The sequence below is a fragment of the Trachurus trachurus genome (assembly GCF_905171665.1).
Source record: "Trachurus trachurus genome assembly, chromosome: 5".
NCBI classification, from domain to species: domain Eukaryota; kingdom Metazoa; phylum Chordata; class Actinopteri; order Carangiformes; family Carangidae; genus Trachurus; species Trachurus trachurus.
This window is the reverse complement of record NC_139896.1, coordinates 20286251-20305268: the sequence shown is the minus strand read 5'-3', so window position 1 is coordinate 20305268 and position 19018 is coordinate 20286251. Positions and strand designations below refer to the sequence as shown.

Below are 19018 nucleotides of genomic sequence, written 5' to 3'. Positions count from 1 at the left end.
ACTACACATTTTACGATGCAAATTACTTAAATCCCCAAATGGGAATTAATTTGTCTAATATGATAATGCATGTTGTTTTTTGCAGTTTAGCCCAGTTCTCTGCAGCAGCAACAATATGACATAACTGTCCTTTTATAGGACAAATATAAATAACTCTTCTTCTTCTACTTTCAACATTTAGGACCATCAGAAAGGTGGTCTGTGGTTTCTGTCAGTCCAGATTAATGTGGAGAAGTTCTGTTCAGTGTGTCACCTCTGTCGTCTCCCTGTCCTTCTGCAGCACCTCCTCCTGCACCAGGACACCACAAGGTCCAGGGGCAGGTCCAGACCAAGAACCACGGCCAGTCCAACAGCAAGACTCCAGCCCCCTCAGCGCCAAAACAGAGGGGCCGCAAACCCAGGTAAGACCCGCAGGAAGAAATGAATCCGCGAACAGAGAGAGACAGGATTTAGTGGACGGGAGGTGAAGGAGTCTGAGCTGAAGAAGTAGAGGTTTGCACTGATGGAGCTGAGCCAGAGAGGCGGCTGTCGTCGGCTTGGTAACAAATATCTCACCTGGAGGTGAATTTTTTTTTTATTTTTTTTTTTTTACTGTTTTACTGAGGAATCAGAATAGATGGGGAGGAGTTTTATTTAAATCCAGGACAACACAATAAAACAGTGTGGGAGCTGCTGCTGTGATGGTGCGATTGTGAAAATGCACTGGAAACAACTGAATCAATGAATCTGCATGTGACAGAGGAGGAAAAAAAGACATGAGAGCTTTTCTGAAGGCTGAAAACTGAGTGAAAGAAACTGACAGGAGTTCTTTTTCTGAATCTAGTTCAGTTGCGAAAACACATCTTCCACAGTTAAACCCCCTCCTCTGCTCACGATTCATGTGTAGGCGTGTTCATGGACCACACATTTGTGTTGTGCGTCAATCACAGTCTTTGTAATCTTATGTAACCTGGATCTACTGTACCAGACAGATCACACTCACCTGATTAATATGTGAATTAACTGATCTAAATAGTTATGACCCGAGAGATGAAATTTGTTTGAAAATACTTTTTAAAATACAAATGTTTTTTTAATTCAGTGTAAATACTGCTGTTGGTCATAAAGTACAAACCAGGCTCTGTAACTGAGGCAGAAAGAATTAGATCTCAGGAGCTCTGAGCTGATGGCCGTCTGTTTTATTTAATGCTGCTGAGTGACATTACTCCACCACATTCACGATGAGAGGACAAATGTACTGCGAGTGTCGCAGCCCGAAGGAGAAGCTCGGAGCTTTGGCTCGAGTGGTCGTCACCTGGGAGGAGAAAAGTCTCAGTACACCAACACACACTGCTCAATATCTGAGGTCGACTGAAGCTCAATGAGGTTTCTTACGTTCTCAGAGTAGTGAGCTCCAGGTCCCGGTGTCTTCGTGTATGCGTCAGGTGTAAAGTTACGACCTGCCATACTGAACCGCGGAGGTTTCTGCCTGTAGGCACTTGGGTCGACCACACTGTAGGCAGCCGGGCCCGGAGTCTGGAGGAGACACAGAAGGAGACAGTCAGATTTGTTGTTTTTAGTAAACCCTGATGTGACCCTAGTGAACCCTGGTTTTTCATTGTCCAACATATACAAATGTTATTTTTTTTACTGATAAAATTATAGAATTTAAGTTTATTCACTTAATGATTTATTTATTTATGTATTGAGCACTTTTAAATAGATCTGTACATAGTCTGTAGTCCGTGTACTTTAAATGAAAACATGTTAAATGTCTACAGGTAAAGTTCTAAATAAAACTTATATAGCCTATCTATTAAAAAAAGGTTTTAGTGAGAGAACAAAAAGTTGTAAACTTGCATTGATTGAAAAAAACAACAACAACAACAGCATGAGTATTGTGCAGAGCAGCAGCATCTTTGTTTTAAGTTACAGTACCAGTTTATTTGCTGCAAAAAAACAAGAAAGAAACAAGAAAACCCCCCAAAAAACAAGTGTCTCCTGCTTTAGAATGATCCTGCGGATTTCTCTAATTGAGATAGAGACAGACATCACATCACTGGTTCTTTACATGCACTGCAAATAGTTTAAAATAGTTGTCTGATACTTCAAAGCATCTCCGTACAGCCAACATGTTGAAGCTTGTTTCTCTCTGATAGATTGCATTTAGCATTGTCATGCTGGCATAGTTAACACATCAGCAAGTTTCTGTTTCTTCTCTCACTGAATACGATGCCCAAACAAAACTCGAGGAGAAGCCTTAAGTCTGACTGTTTTGCTCCAGCATTGTTCTAAAACTTCACTAACAATGATGCCCGTCAATCACTGACTCTGGTGTCTTCAGACCGTTTTTGTAAAATAGGCCAATACTTATTATAAAAGCATAGCATGGCATTGGCGGCCCAATTCATTGTCTGGCTGACAGCACGGCCGATGACTAGTACGTACCTTCTTCAGATCCTCGTGGAAGCTTCCTCTGTTGATGCGTCCGTACAGGGAGCAGGAGGGAGCCGCAGCCGTCACCACAGTCTTGGGCCCCAGCATGGGGGGCAGGTTGTACGACGCCGGACCTGCGGAAAGAGCCAGAGGGGAAGTTTATTTAGTTTGTGCCGTGAAGCGTGGGATGAATTGAAGTCGATAGAACGTAGAGCGTGTTACCTGGTGTGTGGTCCAAGCTCGCATCTTTGCTCCTCCACGACAGAGAGAAAGCAGGAGCCGAGCGGAAGATGGACTTTGTCGAACGCTCTGGGGTGTACTGACCTGAGACAAAGAGACGTGAAGACGTTGCTTTCACTCGGATTAATTCACTGTTTAATGAGAACAAAACCAGTACGAGGAATTCACTGACCTGGTCCTGGGACCTGGAGCCGACCTTGCTCCTTTGGGCGGCTGTGTAGGGAAAATGCAGGAGTGCCGTCTAGGCCCCTTCTGGTGATGTTGGAGGGAATGAGGTACTTTGGTCCAGGCGAGAAAGCAGGACGGTTCTGGGCGTGAAGAGTCCCTAAGCTGAATGCCGGAGCTTTGTCCTTGGTCATGTCATGCTTAGTGAGACCTTTATCACAGGGAAACGAAGACAGACAAGGTCAGTTATTGATCAGTTGTTAATAATTGTGTTTGTGGTGGAATATAAAGGCTGAGCGGTGATTCTGTCATCACCTGTGAGTCCAGGCAGAGCGTACTTAGGGCCTGGGCTGCCATACAGAGCAGCTGGGGGGCCTCTTGGCTTGTGGGGCCTCCAGCTCCCAACCCAGGGTTCAGCCATCACCTGGAGAGGAAGAGAAAGACCAAAACAAATCATTTAAACATTCTGCACCATGACCTCCTCCTCACTTTATTTTACACTTTCACAGTTGACTCCACAGATCAGGCTGCAGGTCATATTTAAAGCCCACAGAGGACACGTTGAACACAGGACATAATATTATTATGCTGTATAAAACCCTCTATTGGAGCAGCCTAAGATCAGATATAAACAGGTGCCAATGCAAACAGGTGTCCCAAATGAGTGTAATAAGTGACAGTAATAAAAATATCTAAACTGGATGTTAATTTTTGAATTTTTTCAAAACCTGTGCAAAGCAGGTCAAGTTTAATGCCACTGGACAGTTTGTTGGTAACATTATCAGTTTGAAAACAGGTTATTTTGCACCAAAACTTTAACTTTTAAACCAGATTATCATCTTCTGGTTCACTCAAACTCTATTTAATCAATTGTTAAAATTCAGTTTCAATAAATAGGCTAAACTTTAATTTGAAATGGTGCAAATGAACCAGTAACATTATAAAGAAGCTGCTGTCTGTTCGTACAGACTGTACTAACAGCGTGTGTGCCACACACTCAGAGCAGCTGGCCACTAAACCACAGATCATCTACAAAACACACATTTAAAAGCACTAAATAGTTAGATAAAGTGTTTTACCTCGTAGTAGTCCTGATCCGGTCGTGTCCCCCTGTGTCAGGTTTGATCCTTCGAACCAAAACATGGAATGTTTAGTGGTTGTCAACTTCACTATGACAACGTTGCCATGGAGATAAGACGGGTGTGTGTGTATATGTGTGTGTGTGTGTGTGTGTGTTTATGTTTGAACAGTGCAGGAATTCCCACTATGTGACCACACAGAGCGCAATGTGGAGATGTTGTAAATGATTTATTAACTATAAAACAGACTGTAACAGGCTCCACAGGCACGTCACACTTGATTTAACCTGGTTATATACAGTACAGGCTGGAATCTCTGGGTTGTTGCTGTCTCCAATTTTGCCCTTCAGTTAACAATCAATAATCCATATAATAACAAAGTTGAAATTAGTTTTATAATTTTTAATTGTCTTTAAAATGAAAAACCGAAGTTGGAAGTTCTGTTTTAAAGAGATGAGACCAGTCCAATCTGAGACAAACACAAACACTTAGCAGAGCATTTTATAGTTATGTTCACTAAACTAAACTAAACTAAACTAAACTAAACCAAACTTACCTCTGAATCAGATAGAAACATGGAATGAAATCTATCTTTGAATTTTAGCTTTTATTGTAAATAATAGTTTTTGTTTTTGCCAAAATCTTGTTTCCAAAAGCAAACATTTGTGGACGTTGAATTTTTATTTTTTTATTTTTTGATCAGGCTCCTCCTACATGAAAGTACACAGTATGGGTACATGTGCCATCCTCCAGCTTTACAAATAACAACAAAAACTGATGTGACCAACAAATTAAGCTACAAATTAGTGTCTCACCCATAATCTTACAAGAAGAAAATAAAATAAAACTTTTGTCAAATGAATTGTACAGTCTATAGGTTATCTTAGTAAAGAACTTGTTTTCTCATCTCCTGTCTTTCACTGGTAATGAGTTTGTCTGTTTCATATATAAATAGCCTTCATCCTTGTGCATCATCCTAATAGATTAACATCTGCTTTTATTCTTTATTCTTTCTTCTTCTTCTTCTTCTTCTTCTTCTTCTTCTTCTTCTTCTTCTTCTTCTTCTTCTTCTTCTTCTTCTTCTTCTTCTTCTTCTTCTTCTTCTTCTTCTTCTTCACAAAACCATCCAGTTTCAACCATTAATGGTCGAACACCAGATCTTAGCAAGCAGAGAGATTATTGATCAGCTGATAGTAAAAGTGTCAATGTAAATTACACCTACTTTACAGTGAACTAAAATGTCTGAAACAGTGTGAAGCCTCCCTCTGAAAGCAGAGATAAATCACCAAGCGTTTATTATTACCAGGTGTCTCTGGTACAAAACGACTTCCTGATCTGCTGAGTTTCACCTGAGCTCAGAGCTCAGACTCTGTAGAGCAGGGTCACGACAGGAGACCAGAGCATCATGTGAGGGTCTGAATACACAAAGAGACAAGTTCACCTCTCAGATGTGTTCCTGGGTTACTCTGTCAAGAGGTAACACAAGTCAGGGCTCTGATGGTGTGATGTGGAAGACAGACGGAGACATCAGTGGAGTTTAATGAGTGGGAAGATGAGAAAAGGGAAAAATGTTCAAAAGAAAGTGTGAATAAATGGCGGAAGAGAGAGGAGATGAGTCACTGACGTGAAGCAGAGTGACGAGGGACTGAGGGAGAGAAGTTACAGATGAGTGGAAACGAGTGGAAAGATGTCTGGTGGGAATGAACAGGGATACAGTTAATTGAGAGAATAGATGACGATCGCTATGAACGAGATGCAAGGAGGGAGGAAAAAGTAATGATATGAGAGAGAAAAGAGCTGATAAGACTGGGGAAAGAGATGCACTGAAAGGGGGAAGAGGGAGGAGTTTGGTGGACTGGACTGACTCTGGGTCGTTTCCAGGTCGCGCCCTGGTATCAGGTTGTGATTTGTTCAGAAGAAGATTAGAAAATCCTCCTGTGGTGCAGTTTTAATTCCATCTGAATCTGCTGCTTTGTCTTTTCTCAGAGAGAGAGAGAGAGAGGGCATTAGCTAGGACTGCAGATTAATCTTGTTTTGCTCATCCTGACTCCGCCCCCCCTCCAGCTCTGTGCATTTTGGCATCTACAAGAACATGACTGTTGAAGAATTTATGTTCTCATTGTCAGTGGTGGTGGGAAGAACGAGTCATGGCCAAATGACTCTTTTTAACTCTTCTTAACGTGTCTCATTTTCCAGGTAGAAAAACTCTCTGACTGAGTGATTGTAGTTCCACCGCTGGTCGGCTCAATGTCACATGACTGAGTTGGATTGGTCATTGATCTCTCAATATAAATTGCAGCAAACAGATTTTATTAGGAGGTGTTTACAGTCTGATGTGTTGACATTTGCCCACAGACTGAAATTAAAGATGGATGTCGTCTCTGTGACTAGTCTGTGACCAAATATGGTCTAAGAGGAGGGGCCTGAGTGCAGCACCTGAGTGCAGCATACTTTACAACTGCATGTTTTGGTTGGGGACTTTACTGAGTCAAAAGTTTGGAGAAATTATTAGGATTAAAGGGACAATGAGGAGTTTTGGAAAGCAAAGTGTTTTCACACTACATTTACCATGAGCCTCTGCGCGCACTGTGAAATTCTTGGACCGGCGCAAGACGGACGTCTTGCCAAGAATGTTTTCATTTCCCCTAACCCAAGTCGGAGGTTCAAAGACGATCAGATATCGTCGTAGTTCCGACCATAAACGGCGATTCGGCGCCGTTATTCCCATGACCCGCCGGGCAGCGTCCACGAAACAGAAAGTAAGGAAATGCTGGTCGGCTCGCCCAGTGTTTCCACCACTAATAATAATAACAAAATAATGATAGAGACAAAACAATATATTTATCGAAAATGGACCCATTAACAAGTGTGGGTAACGTAGATTCATCCACATTAAGGTGAGACTTTTTTATAACCAAATACAAACTCCTCGTTGTCCCTTTAATGTTAGAACATTAATAATTAATATTATAGGCATGTGTATATAAAATTAGGTTTGCACCTTTAGCTCATTCATTAAGACTGTGTACGCTCAGAGGGTGAGAGCACACGACAAACTGAGTGATGTGAATGAGTCACAGTGTCTGTGTGACGTTCAGTCTGGTGAAGGGGCTCAAACATGTGCCATGTTCAGTCGGGTGACTCATGTGTGAATCTCATGTATAAAAACACACTCAGAAGGTTGTTGATGGTTGGGTATCTACTTCCTGTTTGGATCAGATGGTTCACACAGACACAGAAAAGCATGCACAAGCTTTCTCACAGAGTGTAGTGTAAAATAAATTCTTCTCTTTTCATGTTCCAATTAGTCGGCCGTCGTTCTGCGCATGCATAATTAAAAGTGTATTTGTTAACAGGATATAAATATATATAAAGTCCCCCTCCCTCCGCTTTCTGTAAAATGTTAAAATACTTCAGACTAATCTTGCCCTCAGGCTGCGTGTACACGAACCCACCCCCCACCCCCCACCCCATCATGTGAAGCTGCATTTGACTTAATTAGCTCACAGTCGGAGCCGTTAGTGGATGTTATCCTAGACTGGAGGGAGGGGGGTGTTTGGATCAGCTGGGAGTGCCTTGTTTTTATTCTAAGTTCAAGTTGAAGCGGCTGGAATTTTTTTATTTCTTCTTCCTCCTCCTCCTCCTCCTCCTCTTCTTCCTCTTCCCTCTCCTCTTCTTCCTCCCCCCATTCAGTATCCTGCTCCTTTTTCCATCCTTTTCCTGGAGGCTACGTGTTCACTGTTACACCTCTCTCCCTCCAAGCACTCAAATGAAACCCCTTATCAGATTAAATCTCTCCTGACACATTATAGAAGCTAAACATGCATTAATTTCCAATTCCATCTATTATATATTTTCATATAAGGAAATTATTATGCCGCAAATATGAAAATTAGTCATGTGATCTCCCCCCCTGAATGAACTGTAGTCTGGATATGCCGTCTGGTAGCCTTAGTCTCGAACCTGCATATGTCCAGCTGGTTTGTCTCAGCAGTGGTTGTCCGTTGTCATGGTTATCAGGAAATAATGATACCACGAGAAATTGGTAGAAAGTGAGGATTAGACTTGAGCTGACTGTCGATTGAATTGATTACATCAAATCTCATAATATTTCCTGCCATATGTGATTTTTGGCATTTATTTATTAGCCTGAAATTCACAGATTTGTCCCTTCTACCCTCACCCACCCAATCACCATGTTGCAAAACTGTTAAACTTTCTAAATCTATCTATTGTATCATTTGTGTCTGTTGTTTTTTCTAAATTTTATTAATATTAAAAGTATTATTATTAATAATTTAATATTTAAATTATAAAGCACTTTTTAACTGTCTTTTGAATGGTGCTGCATGAGTAAGGTTTACAGTATGTTTGTGGGTACACCTTGTGTCAGGTGGGATTTGCTCCAGTGCTACTCTAAAACTGTTAAGCAATATATATATCACAATAATATTAAATAACATAGATAGCAGATAATAACAGATTTTGGATGCCAGATAAAACTACAGTAACCAGTTTTCCTCATATCCTCTGGGATCAGTCAAACTTCAGACTCGGTGAGAAAACACTGCTGCATGAGACTGAAGCTGATAATTACTCATCAGAATTCCTGCTGTGTCTCTTTCTCCGTCTTCATTTCTGTCTCCATCACTCGCAGAGATCCTGGTGCGGCGCCAGTAGAGAAGAAGAAGAAGGGGAAGAGGAGAAACCAGGAAGTGGCTGTCCAGGAGGGGGCAGAGAGTGACGACACTACCTCAATGTCAGCCCTCAACATGGGTGGAGAGGACAGCCAGGACCCCCTGGATAATGCGGTGAGAGACACAGTGGATGAATTAGAAAGTGTAATTTCACATTAAGCTTCAGATGTGTTGTTCAAGATGTTATATGTTGCATTCAAAGTCCTGTAAGTCATCACAGGCATAAAATCGCTAATGAGCAGCATCTACTTCAATTTCCTTCCTGTTCGTCTTTGTCTCATTTCACATTTCACATCCTCTAATTTCCTTTATTCTGCCCTCTTTCCCTCTCTCCCACCCTCATCTTCTCTCTCTTGTTACACTTCCTCCTCTATCACCTTATTATGTTTTTCCTTTTCTCTTTACATCCCTCTTTCAGTGCACCTTCATTTCTTACTGTGATATATTCCACATCTGGATTTCCTCTCATCTCCCTTTGATGCGGTCGCCATCTCTCTCAACTCCTCACTTTCTCTTTCTCCTATCTTACTCTCCAACTCCTCTCCCTAAATGTATCTTCACTCCTGGTTTGCAGAAGCGGCGTTCGGGACGACAGGTCAAGAGGAGGAAGTACAATGAGGATTTGGACTTTAAGGTTGTTGATGATGATGGAGAGACCATCGCTGTTCTTGGAGCTGGTCGTATCTCAGCGCTGAACGCCACTGCTCTGGCATGGCAGGCTGAGGTAACATCAAAACCACAATACACAAAATGATGCACTCAACACTTGTTGATGCAGCCGGCGTGGACAGATTGTTACCAGCAGCTCTCAGCTTTATGTGTTGTCTGATAACTGCTGATGAGGCTTTGAATCGTGAGTCGTTTCCTGTGAAGTCTCTGTCGCTGAGCGCTGAACTGACCTTCATCTGAGTGGGATGCTCATCTTCTCTCTCTCATTGTCTCCCTCAGGAACCACCTGAGGACGAAGCCAACATCATTGAGAAAATTCTGTCTGTCAGACCGGTGAAGAAAGAGGTGAAGAAGAAAGACGACACACACGCAGACACACACACACACACACACACACACACACACACACACACACACACACACAGGCAGATCTCACCGATGCACTTTCATGAATGAAATTTTTTTTATAGATCAGAAATATATGATGGCGGTTTTATTTCTGCCTCATTCCTAAGTCCACAGCCCGGCTCCTCTTTATATATTTATCTCTCTCTGCGTTTCTTAATCTGTCTGCCCCCCCCCCCCCCCCAGACTTCATCGTCAGAGGACCAAGCGGAGGAGACGGAGGAGTTTTACGTCAAGTACAGGAATTTGTGAGTCTCCTCATCATTGCTTAGTCACACAGTTGAATATCCTGGAGTGTTCTTGTTTTTGCGTTGCATTCAGGGGTCACAGAGTTGAATTTTCCTGCCTTTCTTGTTTGTTAGTATGGAGACTTGTCAGAGTCAGACCAGTGGCACACCGCAGCTCCGGTGCCACTTTGTCTGTTATCAATGTGTTTCTTTTTACATCCACTGCCCACCTGCTTAGACCAGGGCACCCAGAGTCTGAATTATGCACCGACAGTGCAGGGCAGGCTTCAGTGAACTGAGCTGCTCCAGTCCTTACAGTACCTTTGTGTAACTAAAACTATCAAAGGTAATGAAGGATAAAGTAAAGTGTTGGAGTGGAAGTATATACAGTAATAGAAATAAAAGGGAAATACTCCATTATAGATTAATAGTTGAGTATAAAGACCTCAAAAGGATCAGGAGTAAAATGTGTTTAAGTAATTTCCAAAACTGCTAATAGACAAACATGGTGTTCAATGACCCAACAGGTAATAGAGTTTATGAGTGAAAACAATGATGGTGTTTAGATGGACTAAACCATTAATACAATGTAATGAACTCTATTAATTTCTCAGGGTGTCCCAGACAAAGAATTTCCATTGTCCAATCTGATTCTTCAGATTTTTCCTTTAGTCAACTAATCTTCTAATCATGTTGTTTTTTCCCTCATTGATTCAAGTTCTCATTTGCATCTTTTTCTGATCCAGACAAAAGAGTTAAAACACCCGAATAAACAAATTGAATTCTTCAGTTGGCATTAGATAACAATAACAGGACATTCTCCATCCATCTTTTTCCTTATCTCACTCATTAGGCTTGTGTGCGCGACATGCATCACTGTGTCTTGGGGACGGTGTAGCAATGAGTATATGAGTTGGTGCTGTGAGTAAATGAGTGTATATGGCTAATGAAAAGTCCCTTCGTTGTGTGGGCATGATATGTACATCAGTGCTTATACAGGCGGTTTAGGGGTCAAGTGTCACAGCACCATGGACAGAGCTGTTTTTTGTGTGCAGTGGGTTTGGGTGTATGTACATGTATGTACAGGTGCTGTGCGATCAACAGAGGTGGCAAAAGTACTCATATTCTGTACTTAAGTAGAAGTACAGATACATGTGTAAAAAATTACTCTGGTAAAAGTAGAAGTACTGATTCAACTCCTTTACTTAAGTAAAAGTAAGAAAGTACAGGCTCTGAAATGTACTTTCAAAGTAAAAGTAAAAGTAAAAATGAATTTTTGCCGTTAATGAAACCTACATCATTTGATAATTTTGTTAAACAAAAAAAGTTCAGACAGAATAATCAAGATTGAACTGATCAGAGACAGTGTTTCCCAACGTTTGAGCCGCCACAGACTCTCACAAAATAATAATAATAATATTTTTTAAACAGCTGTTTCATCACCTCTCATCTCTGCCAGTCAGTCCACCTGCCGTCTCTCTCGCGTGCGCGCGCACGTACACACACAGGCACATGGACAGGTTGCGCTTTGCCGCTCGTAAGCGGTAAATGCGCTATATTGCGCTGATTGTATGGTGTTCAAACCCCCCCCCCCGTCGGATAGTAGACCATCGCTTCCTTCCTCCATGCTGCTGCCTCCATGTCGCTGCTACAGTACAAGTTGGTAACTCGGTTCTCTCTCTCCCTCCTCCCTCCCTCTTCTTCTCCCTCTTTCCCTCTCTAGTTCGTCACATCTTTTACCGGTGCTTTTACGTCGTGTCAAAAAAAAAAAAAGTAACGAGCCTGTTTTTACAATGTAAGAAGTAGAAAGTACATATTTTTGCGTATAAATGTAGGGAGTAAAAGTAAAAAGTCGTCAGAAAAATAAATACTCAAGTAAAGTACAGATACCTGAAAAATCTACTTAAGTACAGTAACGAAGTATTTGTACTTCGTTACTTGCCACCTCTGGCGATCAATAGATGGAGAACATGACACTCAGAAAAACCTGCTTCATGATCAAAGTTAGTGTCCATCCAAAGATACTTCACACGGTCAAATTCAGTAAGTGAACATGTAAAAGTGTATTAAACAAGCTAACTAATGTATCTACAATTACTGCACATTCCAAGGCAGTCAGAGATTTACAGAAGTGGTATTTTATGCACTTGCCAGATGCAGCTGTTGTTTTAAGTTGACATTAGCAATGTCTGAGCTTTTCTCCTGCCATGAACAAAAGGAGAGGACACTATACCTTACCCTGGCTCAGACTAACATTTGGAGCTCACGCTTTGTCAGTAGAATGAAGACTCACATGGACTGAGATGAGAGGAACTGCGGTTGTAGACCGAGCCACCTGATTCCAGATACTCACATCGTCAAAGAAATGGTCCCTGGTTAATCTACAACAAGTCCTGGGTGGATTAAAAGTCACCCTCATGACTGATGAAACCGTATCGGGGTGGGTGGGGGGGGACTTGACTTTGTCGGAGCTGTTAGTTAATAGTTTTTATGGCTCTAAGGTCTCCAGGGACGTAGACTTTGCACACACAGACTGTTTCTCAGCAGTGCAGTCGCGAAGTGCTTCTCAGCTGGAGAGTTTTTCATCATCTCACTGAGGCTCAGCTCTTCTCCAGAGACCCTCCTGTTTGTTCCTGCACTTTGTATCTTTAAGAAAAGTCCTACACAGATATACAGCCGTTATTATGATCGTAATTTATTCTCCAGGGTGATGAATAAAACATCGCAGATTTGCCTGCGTTAATTCAAAACGAATGGATGTGAATACTTTACTTTTCTGTGGCTCCATTTAGAATAATGGATTCACAAATTATTAGGTACAGAAAAGTATAATATTTGTACTGTAAAAAAAAAAAATCATTATTATACATAATGCATTATCAAACTGCACAGGCAGTTTAGTAACTGCATGGTACAGCACTGTACACTGAGCACAGCTCTGACATTTATGTTTGTCCATTTATAGATCGTGGTTTATAGATTAAATCATACATGTCATTCTGTTAGAGTCAGCTGTGTGTGTGTGTGTGTGTGTGTGTGTGTGTGTGTGTGTGTGTGTGTGTGTGTGTGTGTTGTGAAACAGTTCTTCATGGCTGCTACTTCTTTAAACCTCTTGCTACTGTAAGTGCTGATGGATGGATCACATTCATGTGTTTTGCTCCTGCCTCATCGATCCTCTGTGCTTTTATTTATTCATGATTTTATTTTTGATGCTTGAACAGCTTCTCTAAACACCATTTCATTATGTTTCAATTAATTTCCATGAGCTGGGAATGAAATGATCAGGTCATTTAATGATTGCTTACACCAAGGTCTCTTACTGCTCTGAAGCTTTGCTAATGTCCCACATCTCTCTTGATAAAACCGTCTGAGTAAATGTATCATACACGTATTATTAGATTGTCTCGAAACATGCACGAAGAAGGTTTAAGGTTCCATATTTTGCTCTTCTTCTGTGTTTTATCTGAAGTGTTGATCCATGAGAAGATAAAAAATTTAAAATGTACGTGGATTTACATCTCTTCTCTCAGCTTCTCTTTGGTTCTCTAGTAACAACAGGTCGGTGTCAGCCAATCAGAAGAGGAGGCTCTGAGTCTCTCTCCTGATTGGCTGACTGTTAATGAGTGGGTCCTGGTGGGTTTAGCTTGGTAACTGCTTTGCTGTGACATCACAAAGTCATAGAAGTTCTGACAGCTGGTTTTAAGGAGCAGTTTCTGTGTTTTAACCATAGACTGTAAAAAGAATGGACGTAGCGTCCGTGACGTCACCCATTGGTTTTGGGGAGTCGTTTTTGTGACTCAAATATGGCGGCCTGAACAGCGCCATGTTGGATTGGCCGGCCGAGAACCCGCCCACTCGCCTCGAAGCAGCCTGTCCACGGAGCTGCTCGGACCTGTCACTCAACGTTTCCGCGCCCTAATTGGCCAGAGTTTTAACCTAATAACAGTAAAACGGTAGAGTTTAAAAAAAATTCACCCCGCTCAGAGTGTGTGCGGGGGTAGAAACTATCGATTGAGACGAAAAAACGTTCTGACACCAGGCTTTTAACATGTTTATTGAGGATGTAAAATCGGCGATTTTAACATGGGGGTCTATGGGGAATGCTCTCTTCTGACACCAGCCCCCAGAGGAAGCCGGGGGGATTGCAGTTTTTTGAACGCGGAAGTGAGCTTCACTTCTCAGACCGACAACTGCCCCCTTGGTTTTAACTCTTTACGGGCCTTGAGTTTAAACCTTTATATAACAAAAGATTAAGCTAATAGCTAAAAGCCATGTTTGTCTTTTTGTTGTTTTAGTTCCTACCTTCACTGTAAATGGGCGACTCTGGAGGAGCTGGAGAAGGATCCTAGAATCCACCAGAAGATAAAACGCTTCAGGACCAAACAGGCCCAGATGAAACATCTGTTCACCGAGGTAACGCTTCACCTTCAGTCCTCATCTGCATCTTCAAGACTGGACTCAGGGCTCATCTTCTCTCTCTGAGTTCATACTTTATTATCTCTCTGAGCCATTACCGACACCATCTACTTCATCACGAACATGCAGCACTGATTACTTCAGGTGTGTAATGATCGGGTCACAATGGCTAATAATTCACAGCACATTCATCAAATGTTGAAAGTGCTGTAAAGGTCGACAGGTTAACTCCAACATGCTGTAACCTGGCAACTCTCTGACATAAAGGCATAATTTAGCCTTTGCTGAATAACTCAAACTTCATGGTTGCAGACCTTGTCACACCTCATTGTTGACCTTAATTAAAGCTGCTCAGAACGAATGTCGAAGGTAAACGGGGGTTGAAAATTAGCAGTGCAGTGGTCTCTATATAGGCAGCAGGGTTTAGGAAGGATGTGGACAAGTCCATTTTACTGCACAACAGAGGCAGCCTGTCTGCCTAAATATGTTAGAATAAATAGTGTAATAACCAGTGACGTCTCACCACCAAGTTTTCAATTTGTTCTTACAACAAACTCCGATCTACAACTTCTCCACATTAAATGTCTGGAAACAACTTGAGCCTTACAAACCCTAACCCTAACCTTTGTAACCCCCTGGTTTGTTTGTTATGGAGAAGAGGACTCCTCTGTGGATGATTCAACTGCAGATAAAAGACCTGCTGAACGTCTGATTCAGAAGTTATGAGAGAAACGATCAGAACAAACGTTAGCAGCGGTTTCACCTCTGTCATCTGTCAAACAATGACTTAAAATACGTAACAGGTTTATTCAGTAATTAAAAATTAGAAAAATGCCCGTGCACAGCGAACAGTCGAGGTGCTGGTAGTGTGGCGTAAAAGTACAATCAATAGAAAGAAAACCACAAAATTTGGCAACATACCGCACACTTAGGCTGTATGGAGGATCTATGATTTACTAAGCAATGTGTTTCGAATCAGGCTTCTTCGATCCTCCATACAGTCTAAGTGTGCGCTATGTTGCCACATTTTGTGGTTTTCTTTCTATTGATTGCAGGTTTATTCAGTGTTTAACAGTTATTATCACCTGGTGTGTTTGCTATGTAGACAAGGAGGAGCACGCGTCCTGAACAACATGTTACCGTTACCAGGATAATCTCACTCAATGGAACCGAGTCGCTTGGCAGCAGAAGTTACTCACTGTACCTGTAAATTTCCTCAGCTTGTTTCTCAATCCGTTCTCTGATCTCAGTCCTGATTACCAATGAATAATCAATAATCAGCTGCTGTTGCTCTTCCACTGTTTGTCTCTTCTCAGCCCGATGAGGACTTATTTAACCCGGACTACGTTGAGGTGGACAGAGTGCTGGAGGTGGCTGTCACTACGGATACTGAGACCGGAGAGGTGCGTAACACACACACACACACACACACACACACACACACACACACACACACACACACACACACACACACACACACACACACACACACACACACACACACACACACACACACACACACACACACACACACACACATCAACAGATGATGTGTCTTGTAAGCCCTTATTATAGGCTGGGCACTTTTATTGGTGCATGACACTTAAATAAATATAAATTCATTCATTCATTCATTCACACACACACACACACACACACACACACACACACACACACACACACACACACACACACACGCACTCACACTTACACACTCACGCTGTGTGTTTGTGTGTGTGTGCTGCTGCAGGAGGTGACCCATTACCTCGTTAAGTGGTGCAGTCTCTCGTACGAGGAGGCGACGTGGGAGCTGCAGGAGGACCTGGACCCAGAGAAGATCAAAGAGTTTGAGGGGATCCAGAAGCTGCCGGCCGACCTGAGACACATGGTGAGTAGAGACACAATGAGACACAAAGAAACACCATGCAGGAGAAACTGTAGTTCAACACTAATGAGAGAGAGAAGACAACACAGGTCCAGGCCCAAGAAGGAAGCAGCAATTTTCAGATCTTGGCAACAACAACAACATGTTTATTGTGTGAGAAGAAAATCTATAAAGTGACATAGCAGGGCTCCCTCCTGCTTGGCGTTCTGGTGTTTCAGTCAAAATCCTCTGAAATAAAAACCCAGAAAGGACAAAAAAAATACAGGATGATGAAGTAATAACAACACATACGACAAGATAGTCGATCAGTTTGCAGTGTTGTGCCTTTATTCCCTGTTTTTGTGTTTTTGTTAAGAGTTGTTAGCCTGGTGTTTGTCATGGAGATCAAAGAATAAGTGGAGTAACATTTTATTATGTCTCACAATAGTCTGCAAAAGCCCACAAGACAGACACACTGTCTGCTGAGCCGTCTGGTAAAACTCATGTATAGTAGCATTGCTGATGGTGTGTTTTAAAACTTTCTAGAAATTTCAAGGCTGTAGTTCACTCTTTCATACCCGAGCAGTGTAGCTACAGTGTTTGTGGTCTTACACCATGGTGATGCTCTTCTGCAGAGTGTTTCACCTCGTTGGCCACAACAAACCCATGTGAAACATCTGTCCTCTCCACATACTGGCTTTACTTTTTCAGAGTGCGGGCGTCTCCATGAAGCCCAGAGATCATTTGATGTCTGATGTCAGTTTTGCGACAGTCATGTTTGAAGCCGTCAGTTGTTTGAGCACGCTAACGTTTCAGCTTCACCGGATACTGAACAGAAAATTGCAGCTTAAATAGCAGCAATTTTCCTTGAGTCTCTTTCACCTCGTCAGAGAAGCAAAGTGAGACCCGAGAAAATTGTTCCTGCTCTTTTGCCTTTATTCATTTCAATTAGTATCATCACTTATTACGTACTGGCAGCATCAGTCTGTCACGCTGCTTATTTTATTAGTTGTCTATTCAACCTTCACTTTCTCTCCCACCTCTAAAAGCTGGAGCAGTTCGTCTGATCGACTGAGGAGCTGTTGTAATATGTGATCTGATCCTCCCGCTGCTTTCAGCGGATAAAATCTGCGTAGTGAGTGATTCAGTGAAGATGAAGTGAGTTACATTGTGTGTGTGTGTGTGTGTTTTTATGACAGGAACGTCCTCTTCCAGACAAATGGCAGAAGCTGGTGAACTCCAGAGATTACCGCAACGGAAACCAGCTCAGAGAATACCAGTTAGAGGGAATGAACTGGTTACTGTTTAACTGGTACAACAGGTAAATAGACACAAACACGCACACAACTTACTGTGTCGGTCATGGCAGCGACATCTCTCTCACATCTTTGTTCTTCTTTTAGTTTTTTTAGTTTAGTTTATTTATTTATTTCATTCATTTATCAAGCATAAAAACAAAAACAAAATAAAACTCATAAAAAGAATGACAATACTGTAACTCTTGAATGAAAGGGGGCAGAAAGAAGCAAACTTATATTGTCTACCCCTTGTTACAAAGAATTAATTCACAAATCAGATAATATACATCCAAGCAAAGAAGAAATGGAAGTAGAAGAAGAAAAACATCAACAAACAACGTCTACAACAAAAATGGCTGCAGCCCAGCTAGCTGCTCATCATCTTAGTAAATTTCTAGGTATGAAGTGTTCAAAAGCAGGCTGAAACTTGTGCACACCGGCACAGACGGACAGGTGCGTAGGAGAAGACCTGGTGGTCGAGTAACGTGAGAAAAAGCTCCCGCACACTGTCATCACTTGCAGAGGTTTTATTGAGCAACGTTTCGGTCCTGAGACCTTCGTCAGGTTCTAAAAGCTAGGTATGAAGTGTTGACATGCTACATGCAGTATAAACACACATATGAATTTACCATCACATGCGCACATATGCACATAAATACATAAACACCAATATCTGTATATAAAACCATACAAACATACATTTTCACACTTACACGCGCAGACACTTATGCACATGTATGTGTGTACACCTTTACGTGTGGTTTTATTACATTTACACCAGGTCATATTTCTGAATCATATTATTTTTCACAGTTTTTTTAAATATACTGTTTGATCTTGCTTCTTTGGTTTCCTTGTTCAGACTGTTCCGTAAACTGACTCCTCTCACACTCTTCTGCGCAGGAAAAACTGCATCTTGGCAGATGAAATGGGTTTGGGAAAGACCATCCAGTCCATCACCTTCCTGTACGAGATCTTCAACATGGGGATCCGCGGCCCCTTCCTCATCATCGCTCCCCTGTCCACCATCACCAACTGGGAGAGGGAGTTTCGCACATGGACGAACATGAACGTCATCGTGTACCACGGCTCGCAGATCAGCCGGCAGATGATCCTGCAGTACGAGATGTATTACAGAGATCCACAGGTAGAGCGGAAATTATCACTGTCTTGAAAATGCGCCCCCCCCCCCCCCCCATCTAAACAATCTCCTCCTTCCCCCCTCTCTTCTGTCATCAGGGTAACACCCTCCCCGGCGTGCTGAAGTTTCACGGGCTCATCACCACCTTCGAGATGATCATGGCCGACTGTCCAGAGCTGAGGAAGCTGCACTGGCGTTGCGTGGTGATCGATGAGGCTCATCGACTCAAGAACAGGAACTGTAAACTGCTGGAGGGGCTGAAGCTCATGAACCTGGTCAGTGTGTGTGTGTGTGTGTGTGTGTGTGTGTGTGTGTGTGTGTGTGTGTGTGTGTGTGTGTGTGTGTGTGTGTGTGTGTGTGTGTGTGTGTGTGTGTGTGTGTGTGTGTGTGTGTGTGTGTGTG

General features: G+C 42.2%; 2 protein-coding genes across 2 annotated transcripts in view; one reads left to right on the top strand and one right to left on the bottom strand.

Annotated features, from left to right (window-relative positions):
• Positions 1-19018, top strand: part of chd6 (chromodomain helicase DNA binding protein 6) — a 98834-nt gene that overhangs the window by 46189 nt on the left and 33627 nt on the right. The window contains exons 4-14 of the mRNA XM_083971564.1: positions 281-401; positions 8557-8710; positions 9171-9320; positions 9545-9610; positions 9857-9918; positions 14193-14310; positions 15630-15716; positions 16064-16201; positions 17377-17498; positions 18379-18622; positions 18715-18891. Of these exons, the coding sequence (XP_083827690.1) occupies positions 281-401; positions 8557-8710; positions 9171-9320; positions 9545-9610; positions 9857-9918; positions 14193-14310; positions 15630-15716; positions 16064-16201; positions 17377-17498; positions 18379-18622; positions 18715-18891 (1439 nt within the window). The remainder of the gene's footprint in view (positions 1-280; positions 402-8556; positions 8711-9170; positions 9321-9544; positions 9611-9856; positions 9919-14192; positions 14311-15629; positions 15717-16063; positions 16202-17376; positions 17499-18378; positions 18623-18714; positions 18892-19018) is intronic.
• cimap1b (ciliary microtubule associated protein 1B) lies at positions 1168-4000 on the bottom strand. The gene is made up of 7 exons (XM_083971170.1): positions 3900-4000; positions 3136-3244; positions 2828-3031; positions 2638-2739; positions 2428-2549; positions 1375-1515; positions 1168-1294 (listed from the first exon to the last, which is right to left on the bottom strand). Exons 2-7 carry the CDS (start codon positions 3239-3241, stop codon positions 1202-1204), a joined length of 768 nt encoding a protein of 255 aa, XP_083827296.1. The 5' UTR covers positions 3242-3244; positions 3900-4000; the 3' UTR covers positions 1168-1201.

Coding starts and splice junctions, on each gene's coding strand:
- cimap1b (XM_083971170.1), bottom strand. CDS start 3,241: ATGGCTGAACCCTGGGTTGGGAGCTGGAGGCCCCACAAGCCAAGAGGC. Junction 3,032..3,135: donor CGCTCTGCCTGGACTCACAG/GTGATGACAGAA, acceptor CCTGTGATAAAG/GTCTCACTAAGCATGACATG. Junction 2,740..2,827: donor GCTCCAGGTCCCAGGACCAG/GTCAGTGAATTC, acceptor TCTTTGTCTCAG/GTCAGTACACCCCAGAGCGT.